At 33.2% G+C, this 17,580-nt stretch overlaps 1 protein-coding gene across 1 annotated transcript in view; it reads left to right on the top strand.

Annotated features, from left to right (window-relative positions):
• The window catches only part of LOC107694999 (neuronal acetylcholine receptor subunit alpha-7), a 29,279-nt gene that overhangs the window by 4,976 nt on the left and 6,723 nt on the right, over positions 1–17,580 (top strand). The window contains exons 3-7 of the mRNA XM_016494750.1: positions 1,734–1,778; positions 8,203–8,312; positions 11,281–11,360; positions 14,818–14,985; positions 17,015–17,209. Of these exons, the coding sequence (XP_016350236.1) occupies positions 1,734–1,778; positions 8,203–8,312; positions 11,281–11,360; positions 14,818–14,985; positions 17,015–17,209 (598 nt within the window). The remainder of the gene's footprint in view (positions 1–1,733; positions 1,779–8,202; positions 8,313–11,280; positions 11,361–14,817; positions 14,986–17,014; positions 17,210–17,580) is intronic.

The raw sequence follows: 17,580 nt of genomic DNA, 5'->3' as shown, positions 1-17,580 counted from the left end.
ATATATTTAAGAAAAATATGCTAAGTTTATATATTAAATATATTTATATATAATATACATTATATGAATATAAATATATACATTTAAATACATTTAAATATTTTCAAAATATATACTGTAGAGCTGCCCTCGACTAAAGATTTTTCTGGTCAACCAGTAGTCGTTCATGTTAAGCGGTTAGTTGACTAATCGCACGTTTATATTAATAAACCATAAATCATAGTAATGAGTGTTTAATTGCCTATGTAGCGCACGAATAAGGTTTGCCACACAGTGCACCGGCAGAAGTAATGATTATGAATGCATCATACCTTTTAGTATTTTAACATTTTAATAATTCGTTGATAAACCAGTGTTTGCTGTATTTTCGGCTGCAGTGATGAATTGACGATCTCTTCAGTGGATGCGCCTATATTAATGTTTCATACAGATCACATAACCTTAGAATAGTTGTTTTCCGTCTTAATTGGTTCGTTTAAAAGCAGACATTTCGCTTTCTATAGATAGGACTATATTTCTTATGCCTGAAGCAAGTATACACGGAGTTTCGTTTTATTATTTGATAAATATAGTTCAATGATAGTTCAAAGACGGCAGAACGCGCACGTGTTTGCTTTCATTATTTTACAAAATCACAAAGTTTTTTGTTGTTTTTTTGTTATTGTGACTGCACACAAATAAAAGAAGAGTCTTCAAAGCTTACAAAGATGTATAACTCCTATTTGTATGACCAAAACATTTTAAGTGCAAGTGATCACACCGGCGCACGCTTCCTCATTCCGCACAAACACTGAAATAGCACACATTTTTATAGGTTAACGTTAGAGCGAGCGGCCATGTGAAGTTGCTACTAGTACTAGTACTGTTTCAGATGATAATCCATATTTGAGGTCGATGAATGATAGGTGAGCGTTTGGATGCCCTGGCCGATGTACTGTATATTACCACATAGACCAACTGTTAATGATCTTTCGTCGCAGAATGCATGATAATACACATATATTATATAAACAAAAACTTTTATTTTGGATGTGATTAATTGCAATTAATCGTTGCCCAGCACTCACTCTCTCGCTCTCTCTCTCTCTCTCTCTCTCTCTCTCTATATATATATATATATATATATATATATACAGTATATATATATAGTTACGGATAATTAATTTCTCTTTGAGTAGGGGTTTAATTTAATTCGTAACAATATGGAGCGTCTGATGGAGCGTCTAATGGATAATAATCTATGAAATCTATTTTGAGGGGATCAAAAGAGGCATGTCAGTTTCTAGACTGTGTAATATTCACATTGCCATGCAGTATTTCTGATTCCTGATGTATTTTTTGTATGTTTTTGTATCGATTTGCAGTCTAGTTTCATGCAGATTTCACAGCCACTGATCCAGTTGTGTTGATTCCCATCGCCAGTGATTTGCTGTGATTGTTTTTTGCTCTTCTGTCCCAAAAATACACCTGATGCCACATCTGCTCAAATCACATCACAGAAAAGAATGAAAAACCCACCGAAATCCTCCCAAAAATGATCAGAGAGAAAATATTTTTACAATATGCTTTCTGTTTGAATCATTCAATCTCAAGCAGTGAGTCATGAATTGCATCCGCTTCTTAAATAAGCTGTAAAGTATGAAGCAACATTTCTCACTGACATTTAGAGTCGATCTCAGGCGCTTTCTGGCATTTGAAGATGACGTCTGCTCTCTGCTGTGTTTCATTTTCAGGATGAGAAGAACCAGGTTCTGACAACCAACATCTGGCTTCAGCTGGTGAGACACACAGCATATGATCATCATCTTAAAAACTCTGCTCTCAGCAATTTTTGATTTATTCACACAGTGAAAACTGTAGTTGGTCTTGTTATATATCAGATTATACTCTAACTTTCACAAGATTACAATTGGTAAGATTTTTAATGTTCTGCTCACTAAAGCTGCATTTATTTGATCAAAAATACAGTAAAATCAGCAATATTATTATTATTATTATCATTATTATTATAATAAATTTTTCTTAAATATTCCATTTTGTTATTAGAATGATATATTGGCAATATTTTTATTTCATATATAGAAAAATTCTTTATAGAAATATACAACTGAATAAAGCACTTATTTTGCTGCAGATTATTAATTTACATTAAAATGAATGTAGAAAAACCTTTTGATTGTGTCTGTATATATATATATATAGAGAGAGAGAGAGAGAGAGAGAGAGAGAGAAGTCTCTTCTGCTCATCTATATTATTTTTCTTAATTTGTTACTTTGACGTACTATAATAATTATTATTTTTTTAATAATGATTATTTTTTATTATTGTATTATATTTTTCTTACATATAATTTTTTACTTAACATTGAAACAATAATTGTAATATAATTTTTTTATAATATTAATGTTAATATTATTATATTAACATTAATATTATTCTCTTATGCCCACCAAGGCTGCATTTATTTGAAATACTGTAAAAACAGAAATATTTTAAACGGAATGGCTTGCGAAAATATATTTTTAAATTTTAAAATATATTCTATTTAAAACAAAATACTAGAAATGTACATCAAGGGGCAAGAAAATACATTTACAAATTTGGGTAAATGCAAAATGTATTTATATATAAAGTGTAAATATATTTATAATGTCCTATATATGTATGTATGAATATATCTACATATATATATATATATAAAATGTTCTCGAAATATTAGAATATTTACATTTGAGTGCTGGAGTCAGTGCATCGAGAGTCACCACGCTCAGACGTCTTCAGGAAAACTTCTGAAACAGAAACAACGTCAGAAGCATCTCACCTGGGCTAAGGAGAAAAAGAACTGGACTGCTGCTCAGTGCTCCAAAGTCCTCTTTTCAGCTAAAAGTAAATGTTGCATTTCATTTGGAAATCAAGGTCTGGAGGAAGACTGGAGAGGCACAGAATCCAAGCTGCTTGAAGTCCAGTGTGAAGTTTCCGAAGTCAGTGATGATGTGTGTGTGTGTGTGTGTGTGTGTGTATATATATATATATATATATATATATAATTGCACAAAGTATAAATTATATTATATTATATTATTATAGATATATTCTTTTGAGTTGCTATGGTTCAACATATTTAATTTAAATTTTAAAATAAAGTTCTGAACATAAATTAAATTCTTTATAGAAATATACAACTGAATAAAGCACTTATTTTGCTGCAGAGTATTCATTTACATTAAAATGAATGTAGGAAAACCTTTTGTTTTAAATTTTTTACAAGTACTTTTTGAAGAAGATGTTATAAGAGGAAGATCTTTGGTGGGTCTTAGCAACAAGACAAAAATTACACTGGGTTTGATTGATTATAGGTGCGACACATCTTACCCCGCTCTGCCCATTTATAAAAGTCGATAAACCTCATTATAATCTACATCATCATCTGTGTGGCCATTGCTATTGGATTAAGCGGATCATGTGACGTCTGACACGACCCGTCTCTCCACTAATGAATGTGATTTGTCCAGGCTGTAATATCACGTCTAATCAAATAATCCACGTCTGCCATATGTCTCACTGAAGAGCTGGAGTGGCTTTTGTCTCTGAAAGCATGCTGGGAAAGAAAGGTAGTTATTTTGAGTAGATGTGGAGGAAACCCAATGGATCTGGCTTTCTCTGAGACCGCAGGGGCGTTTAATCCGGTTTCCTCGGCGTAACCTCAGCTCACGGCTTTAGCGTTTGTGTTCCTGGTCATTCAGACGTGAATCCAGCCTCCTACACGCACAGATCTGCTTAACTGGAGAAAACACAGCATTTGTCCCACTTCTGATGAAATTATGAGTGGAGTTTGCACAAAAACACTACATAGGGGGGAAAAAGCAGTGATACTTTTAATGATGATTGTTAAACAATTACGACGATTAATGAACAAACGTAAACCAAGTTGAATTGTTTGCATTTGTTATCTCACACACAAAAAAAGGGTCTGAATCAGGGTTGTTATGATTATCTAAAATGTATTAAAACATTTTCAGCACTTGAAATAAATAAAAAAAACATTAAGTGAAAATAAAATATTTAAAAAACTAAAACATTAAACTAATAAAAAAGCAAGGCAGCATTTCTCATTTCCGTTTAGTTTAAGTACTAAAGTAACTGACACTAAATAAAATACATTTTAAAATTAAACCTAAAAACTATAAAGACAGATTTAATGACAAATCAACACAGTTCTAAAGCTTTAATTAAAACTAAAATGAGAACAGAAAATATAAAAATAAAATTCAAATTATTGACAAAAAAATCTATCTATCTATCTATCTATCTATCTATCTATCCCAATATATATCTATATATAATATAACCCAATATGTGTGTGTGTGTGTGTGTGTGTATGTATATATATATATATATATATATAAAACCCAATTTGCCCAAAATATTTGTAGATATAGATAGAAAAACATATTTTCTTAATCTGTGCTGTTTAAATTTAAATAAAGAAATCTGGGGCCATAGCATATATGATGGTTGGATGGAGATAAAAAATGAATGAATGAATGAATGATTTGGAAACTGGGGCGATAGCATATATTTTGCATATATATTGGCCAAAAAAAAAAGGGAACAAAATGAATAAAAAATAGATTAATTCATAAACTGGTGCACAGAAGAGCAAATGATGAGTAAAGAGTATTTCAGGCCGAGGGTGATTTATAAAGGCGTCTTGATTGTGAGGAATCGCTCAGGGTATGAAATAACCTCCGACGCGTGAATGGAAACGACAGAGAGAGATTACAGAGAGTTTGCAGAGTGAGCGGCTTTCTAATCTTCATGAAGAGCGAGGGCGTCCTGTTATTCTCCTGCAGAGAGCGCCGATAACAGCCTAATTAAACATGTGCACGCGCAAATGTTTGGAGGAAAACAGCTGACACGAGAAACCGACAAACGTCCTCTGCTGAATGTCATTCGCAATCTGCCGCGTCGAAGATGACCTTGTATAGTCTAAAATAAAGTCTAGGAGCTGCAAGTCAACTATGAAGAACAGATCTAAAGGGTTTTTCCTCTCCGCACAGAAGTTAGCAAACTGTAAAAATGTTGATTGTCTCATCACAGTGTCATTAAGAAGTTTATGCCATTGAATAAAACATTTTTTTTTTAAAAAGGTAATTGTGACTTTTTATCTCACAAGTCTGACTTTTCTGAGAAATAAAGTAGCAATTCTGAGAAATGAAGTCGCAATTCTGAGAAATAGTTGCAATTCTGAGAAATAAAGTACAATTCTGAGAAATAAAGTCACAATTCTGAGAAACAAAGACACAATTCTGAGAAATAAAGTCACAATTCTGAGAAATAGTTGCAATTCTGAGAAATAGTTGCAATTCTGAGAAATAGTTGCAATTCTGAGAAATAAAGTAGCAATTCTGAGAAATAGTTGCAATTCTGATAAATAAAGTAGCAATTCTGAGAAATACTTGCAATTCTGAGAAATAAAGTAGCAATTCTGAGAAATAAAGTCGCAATTCTGAGAAATAAAGATGCAATTCTGAGAAATAGTTGCAATTCTGAGAAATAAAGACGCAATTCTGAGAAATAAAGTCGCAATTCTGAGAAATACTCGCAATTCTGAGAAATAAAGTCACAATTCTGAGAAATAAATGAGCAATTCTGAGAAATAAAGTCACAATTCTGAGAAATACTCGCAATTCTGGGAAATAAAGTAGCAATTCTGAGAAATAAAGTCACAATTCTGAGAAATAAATGAGCAATTCTGAGAAATAAAGTCACAATTCTGAGAAATGCTAGCAATTCAGAGAAATAAAGTAGAAATTTACATTACATTTACATTTAGTCATTTAGCAAACGCTTTTATCCAAAGATAAAAAAAATTCTGAGAAATGTCACAATTCTGAGAAATACTCGCAATTCTGAGAAATAATATCGCACTTCTGACTTTTTTCTAAGATATTGTGTGATAGAAACTCGCAATTCTGAAATAAAGTCAGATTTGTGATATAAACTTGCATTTGTAAGAAAAAAGAGAAAAACAAAATAAAGTCGCAATTCTGATAAAAAAGTCAATTTATTGCTCAGAATTGCGACTTTATTTCTCAAAATTGTGAGATTTAATCTCACAATTCTGTTGTTTTTCTCTTAATATTAGTTAATATCTTGCAATTTTTACTTTATAATTCAACTGTGAGTTATAAAGTCATAATTCTGAAATTTTAAGAATTTTAAGAAAAGGTTTTTTTTAAAGTTTGTATCTCAAAATTCTGAGAAGTCATAACTGCGAAATATAAACTTAGAATTGAGAGTAAAAAAAGGTCAGAATTGCGAGAAAGAAGTCACAAATACAAGATATATATATATATATATATATATATATATATATACTCACTGTATGTATATATGTATGTATATATTACAATATATTTCTTTCTCAGAATTGCACGTTTTTATCTAACAATTCTGACTTTATAACACACCCTTCGCTGGGAGTTTGATTGACAGGCGATCTGGACAATCATAACGCAGAATCCGCTATTTTGTCCTACAAACAAACCACTACTGGCGGTGGACTTGAACTTGAAAAATGGTGTGTATTGACGTCTTTCCGCGGTTGAAACAAGATACCTTCTGATGTTCATTCATGTTTATTTCAACTATAACTAAAGCGGAAGAGACGATCGGTTCACGTGTAGCTTGATCTAAGGCGCTACAGTGGTCTGTCACGACACATTAAAGAGCCACAAAACAGTATTTATTGTTTGAATTTCTTTAAAAAATATCTGTCGGCGTGTTGTCAGTTTCCTCGTTGCTCTGTGATGTATTTACTGCGTAAGAACATGATGTGTGGTGTGAGAGCGGCATGGCTTGTCAGACGTAGCAACAGTAACTAAGGGGGGGGCGGGTCTTTGCGAAGGGTCATTTGCAAGTTTCTATCATGTAATTGTGAGAAAATCACAATTGCGAGAAAAAAAACTCTGAATTATGAGATAAGAAGTCACAATTACCTTGTTTTATTTGTTATTCAGTGGTGAAAACAGGCTTCCATGTATACTTCTGTGTTTAATGGACCCAAATCAACCAAAGCCGAACATTAAGATTGTTCTGGTAACATTTACTCAGCGTTCAATTCTCCGTTTTCATCTTTCCGTCTCCTCTGGCCTTCATCTTATCTGTAATGATCTCTGATAGCGAACTTTAATTTAGCTAATGTATGACTTAAGAAGGCCGAACGGAGCCGCTGTAGATACACATATACTGTAATCCAATATGACACGAGCTACGATTAACAATATATGTAATGGCACGAGTCCAGCACATCGATATCTGCTCAAACCAGCAGCCAGAGCACAGAGCCATCTGGTATGAAAATATACACAGTACACACTATGCTATTCAAACGTTGTTTAAAAAAAAAGTATACTTTTATTCAGCAAGCATGCATTAAACTGATCAAAAGAGACAGTAAAGACATTTACAGTGTAATGTTGCGAAAGGTGATTTTTTTTATATTTCAAATAAATGCTGTTCTTTTGAACTTTAAAAAAAAAAAGAATCCTGAAAAATAAATATATGATGACATACATGGTTTTAATACATCCAAACACTCTCAGAAAAAAAAGGTACAAAAGCTGTCACTGGGGTGGTACCTTTTTAAAAAGTTTTGTACCTTATTTACCCCAAAGGGTCCATAATAGTGCCTTAAAGATACATATTAGTACCTTTTTCTGAGACTGAACGACACAAATAAACAAAAAAAATTATTTGTGTTCATGTTTTGGTTTAAAATGTAATTTGAGTGTACTGAACCATATAGTCACTCAAAAAAGCCAAAAATGGTTCTTGATTATGTCCGTTTTTTAAAGAACCATCAAAGAACCTTTTATTATTTTTTAATCAAATTTTTATTGATATTTTATCATCTTCTAAACATTCAGAACAACATAGGCAAACAATCAGTGGTAAAAATCCAGATGAACTTGCTGCAACCCTTGGCATTTAAACCATTAATAAAACTGAAAGAAGTGTACGACAGGTAGAAAACAGCAAATTAAAACCCAAAAAGTGAACCGTAAAAAGAGAAATAGAAAAAAGGACCTAACCTTTTATTTTTGAAGCAATAGTTCACCCAAAATGTCATTGTTTTGTGAGCTTCATTCAGACTTGAGCTGGTGAATGTAATTGAGCATCATGTTTCTGTGCCGCAGTATTGGAGCGACTACTATCTGCAGTGGAATACGAGCGATTATCCCGGCGTGAACACGGTTCGCTTCCCAGACTCCCTCATCTGGAGGCCCGACATCCTGCTGTATAACAGGTACAGAAACCAAAGCCTGATCCCAGACACAAGGCATCAAAGCATCGTTAATGCTTTAGTGTTTCTGCTTTAGCTCAGATCATTTATTATTTATTCTTTGCAAAAATATTTTGCACACTCTTTGACTCTTGATGTGAAACATCCGTCAACTCAAACAGATTCAAATTCATTTTTACAATGTTTAATGTTGTTTAATAGTATTGTTGGTATTTTCTGATCATTTTACTCACAGAAATGCAAATGTTGCATTAACAAATTGGAATATGTGTAAAGCTTGGTTGGATTTCTGTCAATACCCGTCCCATTCAGGAGGAACAGCTAATCCGGATGCATTGATTACAGTGATTTAAAGGAATAGTTCACTCAAAAATGAACATTAGCTGAAAATGCACTCACCCTCAGGCCACCAAAGATTAGGATGAGTTTGTTTCTTCTTCAGATTTGGAGAAATGTAGCATTGCATCACTTGCTCACCAATGGAAGTGAATGGGTGCCGTCAGAATGAGAGTACAAACAGCTGATAAAAACATCACAGTAATCCACACCACTCCAGTCCATCAGTTAACATCTGGAGAAGACAAAAGCTGAAACAAATCCATCAAGACGTTTTTAACTTCAAACCATTCCTTCCAGCTAAAATATGAGTTCATAATCCATCTGAATCAGGAGAGAAATCTGCACAGATCAAGCACCGTTTACAAGCCAGAACAGCTCTAAACAAATATGTGGATGGATTATGATGTGAGAGACAACAGGAGATGGACTTCTTCACTGGAGGAAGCATTATTATGGATTATTGACTCATATTTTGGCCAGAAGTGGCAGTTTAAAGTTAAAATGTCTTAATGATGGGTTTGTTTCTTACACTTCTCAAGACATTAACTGATGGACTGGAGTGGTGTGGATTATTGTGGTGTTTTTATCAGCTGTTTGGACTCTCATTCTGACGGCACCCATTCACTGCAGAGCATCCATTGCTGAGACACTGATGCAATGCTACATTTCTCCAAATCTGATGAAGAAACAAATCTTGGATGGCCTGAGGGTGAGGATATTTTCAGAAAACTTTCAATTGTGGGTGAACTATTCCTTTAAGAGAAGTCAGTGAAGAGTGAGTCTGTTTTTTTTCTCACTCAACCTCAGTAAAAATTACAGCGCAAATTAGCTGCTCGTTTTTTTCACAGCGGCTCTTTTATTCTCAACACTTCTCATTTATTTTGACCTTCACGTTTTTGCACTGCCTGCTGGACCTTCATTATGAATTTACAGCTTTTTATTTTTTATTTTTTGACTTCCTGAGTAAAATAACCGCAGTGCTGCTAGCGTCCCATATGACATAAAATAAATCTTGCATGTTCACTCAAAAACAGTAATTAATGCATAAATTGTATGTATTTCAATTGCATATAAATTTACATCCGTTTACACCGTTTTAACACAAACTAATAAACAATAACATGATGCATATTTGTCAGTTATACATCAGATCAGGTCAGATTTCTGTAATAATACTAATAAACCGAATGTATTTTAATACAGAACAACTAGGTTTATTTATTTGTCATTATTAAATGCCATTTGTTTCACTGTCATACATTTTAACTAAATGAATATTGCTTGTTCCACAGCTAGTCATATTTTAACCATTTTCATACCAATTTGTATTAATATTTTGAATGTTTTTATTTTTGTTTTCTGTTTAAAATGAGCTACAATTTCTTTTTTATTCGTTTTTGAAATATGTATATATTATTTTCTTTCTTTTTAAAAATTTTAGTGTTAATTATTTAGTACTTGAAGTTAAACTACATAAGAAGTGTTGCCTTGGCAAGTAGCTGAAATAAAAAAAAAGTTTAATTTTCTTTTTATTTTATTTCAGTTCATTTTTTATTGTTATCATTTCAATTTACAACTTTTGCTTTATGGTTTTAGTTTTAGTTAACTATAATAACCTTGATTATTTAAACAAACTTATTTTTTTCAGCTGTCAAGGAAACATTTCTCATTTTCATTTAGTTTAACTACTTAAATAACTAAACCTGAAATAAAAGTTAATAAAAACATAATTTAAAATAGACGTTTAATTGTAAAATTTAAAATAGACATATTTAAAATAATAATAAAAGTGGCAAAAATACAACAAAATTACTAAAATTACTACTAAATTATTACTAAATTACTACATTTAAAAAAAAAATCTATAAAATCGGATGATATAGAAAATTAAAATGAATTCAAAATATTAATAAAAATCATAATTGTAGGCTATTTCAGTGATACTGAAGTAACACTGGGGCAGCAATCTGATTATAATCTTAATTATGTATGACTGACAAATATGCATCACAATAAGTTGTATTAGTTTGTTTCTGTTAAAACTGTTTCTATATATTATAACTGTTTATACAATACATAAAAGTTTGTGAGTGTTGGGTTTACGTGCAAACAGAGCTCATGATCAGACAGCATAGATTATAACAGCCATTTCTGTTTGCGATGCAATTACCCAGCATGCACCGCTTTCGTGACTGCAGTCTCTTCTTGCAGAAGTTCTCATCATCTCTCTGTGTGTCAGAAAGTGGCGAGGACGTAGAGAGAACGAGGGTTTAGCCTCTGATAGTTCTCTGAACGTCTCTCTCTCTCTCTGCTCTCCTGCGAAACGCCGTCACTCACTGTGTCATCTCCGGCAGTTCTGTGGCGTCTTAAATAACCCTGATTTACACGGCTGACTCCAGACTCACGCCGCTCGTGCTTTATAGACCTGTTTGTCCCACTAAAGTTGCAGGGTTGTGCACTTCCAAACTGCGACACGGCCATCAGAAGTTTGGAAATGTCGCGTTTGTGTGTTCTGCGTTGTGATGATTTTCCACACGTTAGGATCGTACTGATACAGTGAAAGTCTGGGAACGATGCTGTGATCAAAACACAAATGAAAACTCTTTGTCTGTGGGTCTTTTGTTTCTAACAGTGCTGATGAGAGGTTTGACGCCACATTTCACACAAACGTGCTGGTCAACTCATCTGGATACTGTCAGTACTTGCCACCAGGTAAAATACACATAAAAACCCACAATGTCTGCCTGTTATGATGGGATTAGGTCTTCATGTCACTGTTCTGTTATGGTAAATTATCAATGCAATACTGTTATAGTTTTTATTAATATTTAGAATTATTACAATTTAGAATTTATTTTAAGTAACACATTTATTATCGTTTTTGGTTTCACAAGTTGGGTTTTTGCTTAGTTTTTTGTTGTTTGTTTTTATTCAGTTTATTGACTTGTCTTGACACATATAGCAGCAACTCAAAAAATATTTCTAATATAATTTATGATATTTGTTACGGACTGCTCAGAGACTGAGTGAGGATCCAAATGCAGTGTTTATTAGGAAAGTCCAGAATCGAAATCAGACAGCAGGCAAGGGTCAACACACAGGCAATCAGTCCGACTAAACAACAAGGCAGAGAACACAGGCAAAGAGTCCAAAAACCAAGATACATATAAACAGGAGAAACGCTCAGAGATGCAGTGTAACACTTACAAGACTTCGCAAAGAATGACAAACTAAACCAGACTTATATAGGGTGAGCAGACAGGGTAAATGAGACACAGGTGCAAACAGTGAGTGTTGATGAGTCCGGGCAAAGGATTATGGGAAATTAAGTTTTTGATGGAGTGGTAAAGTCTGGGATGGAGTACCCTCTAGCGAAGCTCACGGGCACTCCAGCTAGAGACCATGACAATATTACAGTGTGCAATTTTTGTCACATCACTATATTTACTGAATAGACCCACATGGGATAATTTTGTACATTTATCAAGAATGTAAAGTTCTCATAAAAGTTAAAAAACAGTAATTTAAACGTTTTTATTTATAATAATAATGATAATTAATAGTAGTAGTAGTATCATTTTAAATATAATACTAGTTTTAGTAATACATTTAAATATATTACACATTTTAATGTATAATCTGCAGCAAAATAAAACTTACAAAAATGTTAAAATCACTTCGGTCAAAGCAATATGGTGGTGTCAATTTTCTTAAATAAGTAAACAAATAAATACAGCAAGGTTTTGTTAACTAATAATGATGAATACTGAATGTGCATCAGGTGATTTTACTTTGTTTATATTCATGTTATGAAGGTGCTGAAAGCAAATCATTATATATTCTATTGTAGTTTTACAGTATGATTGTAATTTGTACATGCAATTTTCTTTTAAATTCTGTTTAGCTGTAATGTATTTTTATTTCAGTTTTTGTTTTATTAATAGTACTTTTAAGTCACCTTAAGTCGCGTCTGCATTTCTGGCCTTGTATTAGTCATTGAAACTGTCTAATAGGTTATAAAAATGTAAGTACTCACACATCTCCAGCCTGTCCTGATTTATTTTGTATCCTCCTAGTTGTGGCTCAAAGTAAATCCTGAGTGTCCCGCAGGTAATTTGGCATTGTGGCTCTGTTCACGTGCGCTTGTCTCATTCCCTCGTGAGCTGACAGAGACTGTGCCATCCATCCCTATAGTTAGTGCGGCTCAGGGTGACCTGGACTCACCTGTCACCTGGAAAACACACAAACACACTCTCACCTCTTATTCTGCCGTTTCAATTACTGTCCGTGCGTCCGCTGACAGGAATCAATACAAACACTCACACACGACGGGCTGAGAGTTCAGAAAGAAATGCATGATGGGATTTATGTAAATCAGCAGGAGACAGTGAGCGATCCGTTTTTCTAATGAGGTCGTGTGGAGCCCTCCGGAGGCTTTATTACGGGATGGGGACGGAAACTGAGTGGGACAACTTTAGACTCCAAACAAATTGGATTCACAGAAGTTTGTCTTCAGAGGGACTTTCCTCTAGTTCAGTTCATTGGGGAATTAATTAGGGATGCACGATATTATCGGAACGTTATCGGAATCGGCCGATTCCGATAACGTTCCGATAATATCGTGCATCAATTTGAATAAATTATGCCGATAAGACGGATATGTCACATGTGCTCAGGGTGTGATAGTGATAAGATCACACACGTCAACAGTGTGGTCATTCTTGACACTTGTAAATTAAATAATTTAATATATACAGATTTATTCATTAATATGCAATATATTTTTTTCAAATGGGTTATGAAAACTTAAATACAAGGTGCTGTAAAAGAGTTTTAGAATTTTTACAGCTCATTTGCTTTAGACCATGTATTAATGATAAATCCACCAATAAAACCTTAAGGTTTCAACTACATCTGTCTGAGAAAAAACACACACACACACAGCGGAGATTTATTTTATTACATTTATTTTCAAGGCTTTCAATGTACTCTCATTAAAAAAAAGAACTTTAATAATGGTTATTTATTACTTCTGCTCACTAACCAAAATTAAAAATAATTTGTTTATATTTTGCGCACAGGAGAGACTTGGTGTTGTTTCAAAACAAAGGGAAATATATATCGGTATCGGCATTGTCTATCGGCCAAAATTATTTGAAAAATATCGGCATATCGGATATCGACAAAAATCTAATATCGTGCATCCCTAGAATTATTTTCAGCTCTGTTTTGGAATAGCATATGATCAAAGTATTCATACGAAACTAAACTACACTCTTAATATTTTCTGCCATTTTACTGGTTTCAAGATGTTTAAGTGGTAAGGAAATTGTGTTATGTTTGATTCTTTCTTGATGCATTTGTTTTTGATTCTGTCTGATTCTGTTGTGTTTGATTTGTTTGTTTTTGGTTCTGTTCTGTTTGATTTTATTTGATTCTGTTTTGTTTGTTTTTGATTCTGTTTTGTTTGATTTGTTTGTTTTTGATTCTGTTGTGTTTGATTTGTCTGTTTTTGATTCTGCTCTGTTTTCTTTGTTTGTTTTTATTCTATTCCGTTTGATTTTATTTGATTCTGTTTTGTTTGATTTGTTTGTTTTTGTTTCTGTTGTGTTTGATTTGTTTGTTTTTTTATTCTGTTCTGTTTGATAGATTCTATTTGATTCTATTGTGTTTGATTCTGTTTGATTCTGCTCTGTTTGATGCATTTGTTTTTTATTTAGTTTGATTCTGTTTTGTTTGATTTGATTGTTTTTGATTCTGTTCTATTTGATAGATTCTATTTTATTCCATTGTGTTGGATTCTGCTCTGTTTGATGCATTTGGTTTTGATTCTTTTTGATTCTGTTGTGTTTGATTTGTTTGTTTGTTTTTTATTCTGTTCTGTTTGAATCTATTTGATTATGTTGTGTTTTTTGTTGATTTGTTTGTTTTTGATTGATTTTTGATTTGCTTGTTTTTAATTCCGATGTGCTTGGTTTGTTTGTTTTTTATTCTGCTCTGTTTAGTTCTTTTCTGTTTGATTCATTTTGTTTTTGTTGTGTTTGATTCTGTTGTGTTTAATTTGTTTGTTTGTGATCCGTTGTGGGTAAGAAAATGGGCAAAGAAAGCATTTTTACAGCGTCAGTGACTAAACTAATACAGCATTTCCCCCAATGCTTCTGTTGTTAAGGTATCTTTAAGAGCACCTGCTACATCGATGTGCGCTGGTTCCCGTTTGATGTTCAGCGGTGTGATCTAAAGTTCGGCTCGTGGACGTATGGCGGATGGTCTCTGGACCTGCAGATGATGGAGGCCGATATTACCGGATACATCGCTAACGGGGAATGGGACCTGGTTGGTAAGTTTTACACACGGTACAGTGATGTATGATACTGTGAATGATTAATATAATCATATACCATGTTATTTATGTGATAATCTAAAAATACCAGGCTAGTACCATGATATATGCCCTAAAACACATGGTAGTGCCATTGTACCATGTCCAAAACAGTGTTATTGTAGTATAATTAATGTACTACTACAGTATTTATTAATATTTTGAATTAGTTTTAATTTTCCTTTTTTTATTCAAGATTTGAAATGTTCTTTTTTTTCTGGTGTATTTTTGTCATTTATTTTAGCTTTTTATTTGATTTGATTCATTTAGTTTTTTATGTCATTCAGTAATATATATATATATATATTTATTCATATAAATTATAATTTATTCATATAAAATTGCAACTTGAATTATAAATGAATATATATATAATATTAATAAATATTTTTTTATATTTTGAATTAGTTTTCAATTTTATGTTTTCCATTTTTAAAGTTTTAATAATTTAATAATCTCTTTTTTAATTAATTGTTAGTTTTTTATTAATTATTCCGTTTTCATTTAATTTCAATGAAGACTAATTATTAATTATTAATATATGAATAAGTTAATAATCCCATAGTATCATAGTGAGACGTGTGATTTGAAGCAGATGTTGAGAAACACTGGAAGAAAACAAACAAGTTTTACATAATAGTGTCTGCCATGCATCATTTCATACACACACACACACACACACACACACACACACTGATTTTAAACACTCTCAGTCCCTCATAACTGCATGTGAAATCATCCATTTGTAAATAATCAGCATTTCACAAGATGCCCTGATACATTTCTGTCTTCCAGAACATCATTTGTGCAGATTATCACCGCCAGAAGCTGTAGAGAGCCTGTATCATTTCAAAGTTACTTAAAATAAAAGAAAAATAATTAGCTGACCTCATAAAGCAAATGCATGAAGATTGGACTTGGTGACATATTACAATTTGGCTTGGCTCATGAATATTAATTAGGTGACACAACAACTGATTCTGAATTTGATTCTGATTTGCTAAAATATAAGTGAGCACTAGGATTTCTGTCCTCATGAGCACAATATTTCTGCAAAAACCAAAACTGATTAAAACATGGTTCCTTACTCTAAGTATATTTGTTCTTTTTGATTCTGTTGTTTTTAGACTCTTTGATTCAATTTAGTTTGAATCGGTTGTGTTTAATTCTGTTCTGTTTAATTTTTGTTTGATTCTGTTGTGTTTGACTCTTTGATTTGGTTATCTTTGATTCTGTTTTACTCTGTTCTTTTTATTTAATTTGGTTTGTTCTGTTTGATTCTATAGTTTTTTTATTCTGTTCTGTTCAATTTTGTTTTATTCAGTTGATTTGATTCTATTGTGTTTGATTTGTTTGTTGTTTTGATGCATGTGTTTTTGACTCTGATTCTGTTTGTTTGTGATTCTGTTTGATTCTACTTAATTCTATTGTGATTCTGTTTTGTTCTGTTTTATTTAATTCTGTTTGATGCTTCGTTTCTGTTTTATTCAGTTCTGTTTGATTCGGTTCTGTTGTCTGATTCATTGGTTTGTTTTTGTTTTGTTTGTTTTATTTACCATTTGATTCTGTTCAATTTGACTCTGTTGTTTAGAACAAACACTAAACAGACATTAAATAATGTCTGAATGCATATCTACAGTTGTATTTTAAAGTATACATCAAGATTTTTTATTTTCTGAAGAAAATGTGAGTGATGTTATGAGGGTGTTATGGGGAGTTTCCAGGGTGTTGCTAGAGTCAGTGACGTGTGCATGTGTGTGCGTGTGTGTGTGTGTGTGTGTGCGTGCGTGCGTGTGTGCATGCGTGTGTGTGTGTGTGTGTGTTGATTTTTCACTTGAAATTGTTACTGTTATACTCAAAGAAATTTTTTAAGTGTGGGTGTGTGTGTGTGTGTGTGTGTGTGTGTGTGTGTGTGCGTGTGCGTGTGTGTGCGTGTGCGTGTGTGTGCGTGCATGCGTGTGTGTGTGCATGTGTGTGTGTGTTGTAGAGGTTCCAGGCAGAAGGAATGAGAAGTTCTACGACTGCTGTAAGGAGCCGTATCCTGACGTCACCTTCACTGTGGTCATGAGGAGAAGGACGCTGTACTACGGCCTCAACCTGCTGATCCCGTGCGTCCTGATCTCCACTCTCGCGCTGCTGGTGTTTCTGCTGCCCGCTGACTCTGGAGAGAAGATATCGCTGGGTGAGATGCACACAAAACTTTTTAATGCACTCTTAAAAATAAAGGTTCTTTAGTGGCATCTCTGGTTCCATGAAGAACCTTTAGCATCCATGGAAGGCTTACAAGGTTACGATGTTCTTCACACTTAGAAAAAAATGCCCCTTCTATGGCATCGACGAGAAAAAAACTTAATTTTTAAGAGTGCATCTCCGTCATTTCTTCCAGACAATAATGAGATTCCATGGAGCACAAATGTAGACTTTTGCTTAAGTTTTCAGCTTCTTAGATGTTTCTCCTGAGAAAAAGACCCCAGTAATCTCACTCGCGTCTGCTCTCGCTGATAAATGGGTTTGAATGCAGCAAACAAGAGCAGCTGATTTTGCAATACAAGA

The sequence above is a fragment of the Sinocyclocheilus anshuiensis genome, unplaced genomic scaffold (assembly GCF_001515605.1).
Source record: "Sinocyclocheilus anshuiensis isolate Anshui unplaced genomic scaffold, SAMN03320099.WGS_v1.1 scaffold923, whole genome shotgun sequence".
Taxonomy (NCBI): Eukaryota; Metazoa; Chordata; class Actinopteri; order Cypriniformes; family Cyprinidae; genus Sinocyclocheilus; species Sinocyclocheilus anshuiensis.
This window is presented reverse-complemented; position numbering and strand designations above follow the sequence as displayed.